This window comes from Dendrobium catenatum, unplaced genomic scaffold, assembly GCF_001605985.2.
Source record: "Dendrobium catenatum unplaced genomic scaffold, ASM160598v2 fragScaff_scaffold_716, whole genome shotgun sequence".
Taxonomy (NCBI): Eukaryota; Viridiplantae; Streptophyta; class Magnoliopsida; order Asparagales; family Orchidaceae; genus Dendrobium; species Dendrobium catenatum.
In genome coordinates this window covers 25,298,300-25,309,166 of record NW_021319178.1, presented here as the reverse complement: position 1 = coordinate 25,309,166, position 10,867 = coordinate 25,298,300, and the positions used below count along the sequence as shown (strand labels likewise).

The following is a 10,867-nucleotide window of genomic DNA, read 5'->3' as shown; positions in this document are numbered from 1 at the left end:
ACTGGCTGTCCCTGAATCGAACAATAGCCTCCACGCATTCCATCAGATTTTCCGCTGCAGAGCCATCATACATCTTCGATCCATGACCCGGCGCGCCGACAGCGTTGACGATCAGCGACCATGGCAAGCGATCGGCATAGAAGACCCTGAACTCATCCGTAGGCGAGGCCTGACCCTCGTCAAGCACGAAGCCTACGTTAAGCATCCTGAACTCCTGGGAAGCAACAAACTTTTCGTTCCCATCCGCGCCGCCGATCTCCTCATCGGGTACGAGGGAAACGTGGATGGACCGAAGAGGAGAAAACCCGCGACCTTTGAGGTTGCGGAGAGCCTCGATGTACTGGATTGCAATGGATTTGTCATCCTGGGCGCCGCGAGCAAATATACGGCCATCGGAGTCGCGGTAGGCGGAGAAGGGAGGGTTGAATCCAGTGCAAGGGGTCGGCGGGGACGGAGTCCAGGTGGGAATTGAGGAGGATGGAAGGGAGGGAGGGATCTGAGCCGGTCCAGGAGAGAAGGAGGAGGGGTTTTCCTGGCGCCAACTCTAAGGTAAAGATTTTGAGGCCAATGGAGCGAGCCTGGCTGGAGAGGAAGGAGACCGCCCCGGCGTAGTCGGGGTTCGGGTGGGCGGTTTGAATACGGAGGTATTGCTGGAAGCGCTCAATCTGGGCTTTCTCATCTTCCAAGGAAAAGCCTAAACCCACGGCTCCGGAGGAGAATAAGAGGAGGAGGAAGATGAAGTCCCCGGCGACGGTTGTAAGTGACATGCCAGTAAGTAGCTGGTTAGGTATCTCACAGTTATCTGAACTTCTATGGAGCCTCACTCACATAAAATAAAAAAAAAGGGGATTTATATACATACCACTTTATTTCATAAAAAGAATTTCAGTAGTTTGATTTTCTTAATTATATTTTTGATGTGCTGCATGGCAGACAAAGTTTTGAGTTTTTTAGGCGCTGTTTTTTTTTAAATTTATTTAATTTAATTTATTTAAGATAAATTCATATCCATAAAGTATATATAAATACTTAAATTCAAGACCTCTTAGTTGGAAGTCTAAGTTCTCAACCAATAATTCAAGGTGAGCTGTGTTTTAGACGATGTTTGATAAAACAAAATGTAGAATGGGTTCGTGCGTGCATCTCATTGGTAGATGCGAACTAACTCCTCCCACGAATTTGCGTTTAAAACTCCTAATGTTCAAAAAAAAAAAAAAGCAAATTAAAAAATAATATAAAAAAGATATAATATATAGAAGTGATTTAGACTAATTTAAAAAGAAGGTATGAATTATTATTTTTTATTTGATTGAAGTAAAATAAATATAATGTAAACTTTGAAGTTGGTGGTGATTATCACGGTGGTGACTGGTGGAAGAGTGTAGCCAATGGCAGTGGCCAGCAATGAATGGAGATAAGATAGCTAAATCATAATAATCAAAACTAAAGAAGTTTACTTTAAAAGCTGGGTGGTGGCTTGTAGTTAGTTTAATTATTCTCATATTATGAGAGGTGATCATGCTATTAAATATATGTGCATTAAAGGTTTATGGCTATTTATGTTTTGTTTGGGACAATTTTTATATTGTTTCGTAAATCAACTTTTTTGTATAAAAATTTTATTTTTTTGTACTAAAAAATTATTTTAAAAAAGTAGTAAGAAAATCATCTTAAATGAAGCCTTAGTATTGTATAAAGCTCTTTGGTAAGTTTTAGTTGGTCGTAGATAGGAAATATCAAAATTACAGTGATAATGGGAAATTAGCTTCGCTGCTTTTTCTGTTATCACATTACTAGCTTGATTGTTTCTTGGTAGGATGGGAGATCATATGACTATAAATTTGAGCATTAAACATTATTGAGTAACAAATGTAGGATGTTTGTCATTAGAAATTATTAGTGACTGTCAATAGGAATGTTAAAAGTCAGGCAATGATGAGGGATTAATTTGGCCGTTATATTAATAAGAGGCAATGCTACTTGACTAGGGAGCCTAAAATACGATGGATGGAGGTCATTGGATATTGGTTGTCATAAAGTGTTAAGTGACGATCAATAGGAAATATTGCAAGCTAAATAATGGGGGGCTAATAGCTTAGCAATCTCTTGATGTGTCTAATATGATGGCTTGTCATAGTTTAGATCAATTTCTATAAATAAATATAATTATTTTTAAATATTAATAATAATTTATGTATACATATTTAATTTGTATGCACATGTATATATTGGGGAGAAACTTTGTTATATAAAGAATACATCACGAGACGTGATGATGGAAAGACATTTTTTATCAAAATCAAATAATCTCTACTAAAGAAAATTTCTCATGACATGATAAAGTCAAGGTTAAATCCAATTCACTAAAAAAACATATATCCAACCTAAAATAAGAGTGCCTCCACCTAAATTTTATGATGGTGCTCATGTAGTGTAGCATAAGTTACTCGTGTATAGGGAATTGGTACGCACAAGCTCCTAAACTAACAGTAGGAGTTGGCGTGCCCGCTTTCAGGTACACAGGATTCACCGAGATGACCTCGGACCCGGCCCTGATACCAGCCTTGACTAGATCGAACTGGCTGTCCCTGAATCGAACAATAGCCTCCACGCACTCCATCAGATTTTCCGCTGCAGAGCCATCATACATCTTCGATCCATGACCCGGCGCACCGACAGCGTTGACGATCAGCGACCATGGCAAGCGATCGGCATAGAAGACCCTGAACTCATCCGTAGGCGAGGCCTGACCCTCGTCAAGCACGAAACCTACGTTAAGCATCCTGAACTCCTGGGAAGCAACAAACTTTTCGTTCCCATCCGCGCCGCCGATCTCCTCATCGGGTACGAGGGAAACGTGGATGGACCGCAGAGGGGAAAACCCGCGACCTTTGAGGTTGCGGAGAGCCTCGAGGTACTGAATTGCAATGGATTTGTCATCCTGGGCGCCGCGAGCAAATATACGGCCATCGGAGACGCGGTAGGCGGAGAAGGGAGGGTTGAATCCAGTGCAAGGGGTCGGCGGGGACGGAGTCCAGGTGGGAATTGAGGAGGATGGAAGGGAGGGAGGGATCTGAGCCGGTCCAGGAGAGAAGGAGGAGGGGTTTTCCTGGCGTGAACTCTAAGGTTAGGATTTTGAGGCCAATGGAGCGAGCCTGGCTGGAGAGGAAGGAGACCGCCCCGGCGTAGTCGGGGTTCGGGTGGGCGGTTTGAATACGGAGGTATTGCTGGAAGCGCTCAATCTGGGCTTTCTCATCTTCCAAGGGTAAGCCTAAGGCCAGGGTTCCGGAGGAGAATAAGAGGAGGAAGAAGCTGAAGCCCCTGGCGACGGTTGTAAGTGTTAGGTATGTAACAGTGATCTGAACTTCTTTGGAATCTCAGACACATAAAATAAAAAAGAAGGGGATTTATATACATACCACTTTATTTCATAAAAAGAATTTCAGTAGTTTGATTTTTTTAATTATATATATATTTTTTATGTGATGCATCGCAGACAAAGTTATGAGTTGTTTTAGGAGCTATTTTTTTTAATAGACATTTAGATCATTTAAGACAAATTCATATAGAAATGACTTAGACGAGTTTAAAAAGAATGTATGAAATTATTATTTTTTATTTGATTGAAGTAAAATAAATATAATATAAAGTTTAAAAATGATGGTGATTATCACGATGGTGGCTAGTGGAAGAACGTAGCCAATGTCAGTGGCCAGCATTGGGTGGAGATAAGATAGCTTTTGTAGTCATAATAATCAAAACTAAACGAGTTATTTATGCGCATTAAAGGTTTATGGCTATTTAGGTTTTGCTTGGAACATTTTTTTATCGTTTTTTAAAGTAAACTTTTAGTATAAAAATTTTATTTTTTGTACTAAAAAATTATTTTAAAAAAAGTAGTAAGAAAATTATCCTAAATGAAGCCTTAGTATTGTATAAAGCTCTTTGGTAAGTGTTAGTTGGTCGTAGATAGGAAATATCAATATTACAGTGATAATGGGAAATTAGCTTCGCTGTTTTTTCTGTTATGAGGGGAAAACACATTACTTGCAAAATTTGTATCAAACATCAACAATTGGTGGATTTCAAATGTCATTGGATGGAGAATGTCATGCATTGATAAAAAAAGCAAGCTTAGTGCAATGGTTGAATGGGAATGCAAAGGGTTGGGTGTAGTGGATTGATAGCTTGATTGTTCTCTTGATCGGATGGGAGACCTTATGATCATAAAGTTGAGCATTAAACATTATCGACTAACAAATGTAGGATGTTTGTCATTGGAAATTATTAGTAATGTTAAAAGTCAAGCAAAGATGGGGGATTAGTTTGGCCGTTATATTAATAAGAGGCAATCCTACTTGACTAAGGAGCCTAGAATATTGATCGATGGAGGTCGTTGGATATTGGTTGTCAGAAAGTGTTAAGTGATGGTCAATAGAAAATATTTGCAAGCCGAATAGTGGGGGGCTAATAGCTTAGCAATCTCTTGATGTGTCTATTTTTGATGATTTTTTTTTTCTTCATATTTTTAAGCAATTCAAGTTGGGTGGTTGAAGTCGAGGAATATAATATATCTTTTGTGTGATCGAAAAATACCCCTCAAACTTAAGAGAAAACCTTATTCGATGGTTGTGAGATCTACAATAGTTATGGCACAAAATATTCGCCATTAAAAGAGAAACATAAAATTAAGTTTAAGTGAGGCAAAGACAAGGATCTTTGGGTGGATGAGTGGCTTTACACTTAAAGACAGATAGCAAAACCACTATATATGTGAAAATGTTGAAGAAGCTTTAGTGATAGATAAAATAGTCGTCTTAGATGACCCAATTAGGAGAGTCGATAGCTTAGATTTAGACTATAATAAGAAACGTATATGTAGATCTAACAGGACTTGATTAGAAAATATTAGAAATGATATTTGTTTATTAAATTTAAATGAGAATTTAATTCTTAATAAAACACAATGAATAAAAATGATTCATGTAATCGAGCCACTGAGTGTGATAAAGGCTTGATGAGATTGATGTTATATAATTTGTTTAATGTAGATTAATCTAAAATTTTGATAAATTCACATTGCATCATATTAATATAAAAGGATCAACATGCATATTTGATGTAATTCATCTATTGTAATTTATACATGTTAAAAAAAGCACTTTGAACACTGCCGTTGTCAGGTTCCAAGTCCTGGATGAGAAAAGTGGAGGGTTGCGTTAGATAGTCGACAACCAGCGTAAAACTTGTCGAATAATCATGACATGAAAAGCCGACCCCACGTAGTGGGACAAAAGCTTTACGTTGTATAATTTGTATAAAAAGAGCACTTTGATTTATTCTATAAACACCTAGGTGTTAGGCTTATATGCACTAAAAATGGTATAATAAAAAAATTTTGAGTATGATGGAAACGTATCTTCAACCAATTATTGTACTGTTTTTTATCACTTTTCTCTCGCTAATCCAAAGTTCTGTGTTTCTTCCCTAACTCCCAAATTATGGTGGCTTTGAGAGTGACGGTCTCCCTCCCGTCGATTGCTTTTGCTAATAGCCTCGTCCGTTGCAGGCCGGCCCAGCGTCCTCTCTTCGCCGCCTTTGCCAGTTTCTCCAGTGGCGGAGCCACTTGCGGGCAAGCTTCTCCTCTACAGCGGCAGCTTGTGCTTTACACGAAGCCCGGATGCTGTCTCTGTGAAGGCCTCAAAGAGAAGCTTCAGGCCGCGCTCTCCCTTGGTGGCTCTCACTCTCTCCACTCCGTCCAGCTTCAGGTTAATCTCTCTCCCCCTCTCTCTATCTCTCTCTGTGGCTTGCTCGCTCTCTCTCTCTCTCTGACTCGGTAGTTTTAGGTAAGGGATATTTCTGGGAACGCTGAATGGGAGAGGCTGTACCAGTACGAGATTCCTGTCCTTGCCAAAATACTCCCTGATGGTAGAGAGGTTGGTGGCCTCTTTTATCTAACTAAACTTACTATGTTAAAACGTGTTAGTCCGTTAGGTGTTTGCTGATATGCCTCTTTAAGGAGTCGTTCCTTGAAATTGCATGTTAGGGTTAGAATATATTTTTTACTTTGTATACAGCACTTCTTAACACCAAAGATAGCATTTATTTGCTGCTTAGTATTTTGGCATTCGGTGGCGCTGATGTTGGGAAATAAGCAACATTTCAAACACCAAGAGTGAAAAAGAACACAAAACAGATAAATTTAGTGCGCAAAAAAAGAAGAAAAAAGAATATTGCATATTAGTTTCAGTATTTCTTTAGAAGATTCGTTCTCATTCCGGTCCCTAAGCAAGTTGGCCATAATTTTTTTCCCATCATGGAGCCTCTTAAAATCTCTTGCTTACTAAACACGTGCTTGCTAGTAAAGTTTTATGAACTAATACCAAGCAGTAAAAATAAAAAATTGAGATGCACCACGTTCAATATTCATATGCTTTGCTTATCATGAATATTTTAGGCTCAAGTAAAGTTATAGAGTGCAGTTCTTTGAACATGTTAAGCTTTCTTTCAAATCTTGAAAAAACTAATTTGTGTAAGTTATGGAGTAAGTCTTTGATTTTTTAGTAAGTTGTGGTGCAAGTGCTTGATTTCATTTAAAAATATGTGAGTTTAACATTTTCTTTAAATAAATGCAGGAAATACTTCCTAGATTGTCCCCTCGCCTTGGAGTCGAGCTCATACAGAAGAAAATTGCTGCCGCATTAGAACAATAGGTTCATTTTGCAGGTGCTATTGTTTTAATTTATAGATTTAAGGAGCAAGATGGAATATGTTATTATCTGCCCCAACTGAATGGCCTTTGCTTTTCATCACAAGGCAAGAATTTATATTTCAGTCTTATTTTTGCTTTGATTTTTACTACCAAACCAAACAGAAGTATAATCTCTTGAGTTTACAGGATCGTTTTATCCCATCACTAGTTTGGTGTCTGCAATTGCATTGGCTGCTTTGCTTGTGGTGTTCGATTTTTCAAGCTAATTGGTAAATCCTTGATTACTTGCAGGTTTCTAATGCTTCACCAGATAAGTTTATTCTAGGTATTAGTTCTTAACCGTGCTGCGGAATCTGAATTGCTTGATTAAGTCTAGTGGGCTCAATACAAAATAATTTGAAAGTCTATATCTTCATTAACCCAGCTGGGATTTATCAGAACTCAAACACCTTCCATGCAAAATCTGATTAATATGTAGTGGCATATGTGGCTGTTCAACGGTTTATCAAAAGAAGATCATAGATTGCAATTTTGATTAGGAACACTTTCTCTTTTAACGATATGATGATGATGACAGCATTTGTTTGACATAATAAAATAGTTAGGTTATTAAGCGGCTTCTTGAGATTGTCCTTGCTATGCTTGGTTTGTCCGAGAGAAACCTCCAGAGCATCTTATTAATCATTTCCATTTTTCCCTTGCTGACACAGTTTGTGCCTTTGTAGTGATATTTGTCCTCCCAGATAAATTCGTCTTCTCCTTCATCTCCATTTTTTTTTTGGACACTCTAAAAAATTGGTTTGTTTTAAGTGCATGGAGAAAGGGTATTTTGTTTCAAAGTGTAGAAACTTTGTGGTTTGCAATGGTTGAAAGGGGTTGGGACACGTCTAGATTTTCTCCCTAATCTCATGAGAATGAAACATGTGGAAGTCACGTTACCATTTCTCAATTTTGTCTCTATTAATAACTTTCCATTTGAATAAATTAGTATAATTCTATTTTTGATTTGATTGATCTTATAAAAGAAATACTCAAAATCTTATTAAAAGATAAAAAAAGTTAAAAGTAACAACCAATGTCGAACTGATATTTTTACTACCGAATGAACTAACCAAATAAGATTGATTTAGTTTTTTTTTTTGTTTAATCCAAACAAGGCACAATTTTATGCATGATCAATAACAATGCATAGTGACAATAATGATGATGATAGTGATAATTATGATCATGATGCCTTGCTTCATTTTTCCAATTTAAAGTCAAGGGGATGGTTGTAACAGGCCAAACTCTTAACTATCGAGATATTATCCGCTTTGGCTTATGAGCCTCACGGTTTTGTCCTGTTGATGTAACTTCCCAATAGGTCACCCATCCCAGAATTGCTCCGGGATGAGCACGCTTAACTCACTCCAAAATATGGATTATTACAATGATCAACATTAATTGTTATTAAACGGTCATGCAATGAAGTAGTTTCTTTTGCTATAGTTAAATCGTAGTTACCAAAAATTGTTGCTACTCCAAAGGGTAAGGATATCTTATGTTGGCTAAAGTTGAGTGGTTATCCCTTCAACCTCTGAAACGCCCCCATCATTTACCACTTTATAGTTCATTTTGGCTCTCTAATTTGCATGTATCAGCACAATGATGACAAATCTAATCTTGCAAAGATATGAGCTTTTGTTTGTGTCAAGAGACTTAAATACATTCCCTTACACTCTGTGCGGATCCAAATGAATATGAATATTTAGTCAAATGTTAAGATTATTGGTAATCTTAAATCGTGAGTGGCTTTACCCTTAGAGATAGGATACAAAATGAGCATATACATGAAAAAAGTTGGAGTAGCTCCAGTGGAAGATAAGATTAATCCAAACATGGCACACTTATGCATGATCAATAACTAGGCATGCATTTGACACAATAATAATAATAATAATACATTAAGAAGGCCCTATGTACATAATGATGATGATGATAGTGGTAATGATGATCATGATGCTTTGCTTCATTTTTCCAATTTAAAATCAAGGGGATGGTTGTAACAATTCAAACTCTTAACTATCGAGATATTGTCTGCTTTGTCTGAAGAGCCTCACAGTTTTGTCTTGTTAGTGTAATTTTCTAGTAGGTCATCCATCCCAGAATTGCTCCAAGATGAGCACGCTTAACTCAATTTTTTATGGAGTCAAAATACGAGCTATTACAATGATCAACATGAATTGTTATAAGATGGTCATGCAATGTAGTAGTTTCTTTTGCTATAATTAAATTGTGGTTACCAAAAATTGGTGCTACTCCAAAGGGTAAAGATATCTTATGTTGGCTTAAGTTGAGTGGTTCTCCCTTCAACCTCTGAAACGCCCCCAGCATTTCCCACTTTATAGTTCATTTTAGCTCTCTAATGCGCATGTATTAGCACAATGATGACAAATCTAATCGTGCAAAGATATGAGCTTTTGTTTTTGTCAAAAGAGTTAAAGACATTCCCTTACACTCTGTGTGGATCCAAATGAATATGAATATTTGGTCAAATATTAAGATTATTGGTAATCTTAAATCTATTAATTAGGGGTGTCAAACTGTCAATTTAGTTTAACGAGTTATGTTTAGGTCTAACTCAAGTCCCAAATTTACTCAACCTGAATCTGGTTGGCAGAAATCAATACTTTTTTGAATCAACACGACCCACTTAACCTAAATATAATACATTTAGCTTAATTAACTTGACCCGAACTTGCTTATTCTAAACTCAAATAATAATTGAGTCAATTTTAAGTTGATTTGATCAAATTGGTCTCGACCCGAATAATAATTGGATTTATAATTCTCATCCAAATCTAAATCGAATGTTAGTCGGGTCAATCCAACATGAATTTTTTGAATCATGTTTTGGTCATATCATTTATTGACACTCCTACTATTGACCTAACGTACTCCTATGAGGAAATTACCTTCTTTGCTATCTCAATCGATTGATCAGTTAATTTGGGTTGTCCTTGCAATGCCTCAATTTCAAATTCAAACCCTCTCTCCAATTGTAATGTCATTCTGTCCTCTGTTGCTGGCCAAAAACATTCTAAGTGCCAGTGATTTGGCCGAAGCTTTTAACAGAATTATGATAAAATTATTCAAGAAAATTCTTTCTAAAAATAATAGAGAATGATATGATAAACTGATAGAAGCCTTGTGGTCATCTCACATTACTTATAAGATTACGATATAGGCTACTCCATATTCGTTGGTCTGCGGAACAAAAGCGATATTACCTCTCGAGGGGGAACTACCGCCACTTCATATTGCTATACAATACAAACTCACTAAAGAAAAAAAATTATTCTCTACGACTCGAAGCCCTAGATGAAATTCATCTTCAAGCTCAACAAAACCTAGAAATCTATAAAGCGCGAATGACTAGGGCTCATGATCGAATGGTCCATCCTAGGAGCTTTAAGGAATGCAAACTTGGTTCGTATAATAATTATAATTCTTCATTGTTGCATCAGCAATAAATTCGACCCAATGTGGGATTGACCCTTCATTATCGAAAAGACATATGAAGAAGGAGCATATCAATTTATAGACAGCCGGTCAAAGACCTATGCCGTCAATTAATGGTTAATATCTAAAGAAATATTAGACTTAACAATTTAACTAAAAATGTGTTATTTTAGAAATTCCTCCTGTAATACAAGAGACAAATTATATATATTCCTGCAAGGCAGGAGCTAACTTTTAAATTCTCTTATAATACATGAGGCAATTTATATATATTCTTATAATATATGAGGCACTTGTCATATTCTCCTGTAATACAAGAGATAATTTATATATATTTTTGCAATGCATGAGACATTTGTCACATCCTCCTGCAAGGCAGGAGACAATTATATACATCCTCCTGCATTGTAAGAGATATTTTGTATATTCTCCTGCAAGGTACGAGGTATATATATTCTTCTGCAAAGCAGGACATCTTTTATATATTCTCCTGTAATATATGAGACAATTTATATATATTCCTACAATGCAGAAGACATTTGTCATATACTCCTACAAAGAACAAAGCAGGAGGTTATTTTATATATATTTCTCCTATAAGACATGAGATACCTTTTGTGTTCTCCTGTAATACAGGAGGCATTATATATATAT

At 36.8% G+C, this 10,867-nt stretch overlaps 3 protein-coding genes and 1 pseudogene across 5 annotated transcripts in view; 2 read left to right on the top strand and 2 right to left on the bottom strand.

Moving 5' to 3' along the window:
• Positions 1–2: 2 nt before the first annotated feature.
• LOC110101417 (aminoacylase-1-like) lies at positions 3–813 on the bottom strand (the record flags this gene model as incomplete). Its single annotated transcript, XM_020829310.2, is given in 2 exon segments — positions 3–421; positions 423–813. Coding segments are annotated over 2 exon segments (764 nt in total), but the record flags the coding sequence as incomplete, so codon positions are not given.
• A 1,630-nt stretch (positions 814–2,443) lies between these two features.
• On the bottom strand, positions 2,444–4,247 carry LOC110101420 (annotated as a pseudogene).
• A 1,170-nt stretch (positions 4,248–5,417) lies between these two features.
• Positions 5,418–6,934, top strand: LOC110101421. 2 transcript variants are annotated; one of them, XM_020829312.2, is made up of 3 exons: positions 5,418–5,768; positions 5,847–5,936; positions 6,636–6,934. In XM_020829312.2, exons 1-3 carry the CDS (start codon positions 5,502–5,504, stop codon positions 6,711–6,713), a joined length of 435 nt encoding a protein of 144 aa, XP_020684971.1. In that variant the 5' UTR covers positions 5,418–5,501; the 3' UTR covers positions 6,714–6,934. The 2 variants fall into 2 exon arrangements, with proteins under 2 accessions (XP_020684971.1, XP_028552044.1); XM_028696211.1 differs by lacking the exon at positions 5,847–5,936.
• An 85-nt stretch (positions 6,935–7,019) lies between these two features.
• Positions 7,020–10,867, top strand: part of LOC110101422 (WAT1-related protein At1g44800-like) — an 8,107-nt gene continuing 4,259 nt past the window's right edge. Inside the window, exon 1 of one of the 2 annotated variants that reach the window (XM_020829315.2) lies at positions 7,020–7,037. The gene's annotated coding sequence lies outside the window, so the exon portion shown is untranslated. The remainder of the gene's footprint in view (positions 7,038–10,867) is intronic. The other variant, XM_028696212.1, reaches the window with a different exon arrangement.

Excerpts from the sequence above, each read along its gene's own strand:
- LOC110101421 (XM_020829312.2), top strand. The coding sequence starts at position 5,502 with ATGGTGGCTTTGAGAGTGACGGTCTCCCTCCCGTCGATTGCTTTTGCT. Across the intron at positions 5,769-5,846 it reads TCCACTCCGTCCAGCTTCAG|GTAAGGGATATTTCTGGGAA; the intron begins GTTAATCTCTCT and ends CGGTAGTTTTAG. Across the intron at positions 5,937-6,635 it reads TACTCCCTGATGGTAGAGAG|GAAATACTTCCTAGATTGTC; the intron begins GTTGGTGGCCTC and ends AAATAAATGCAG.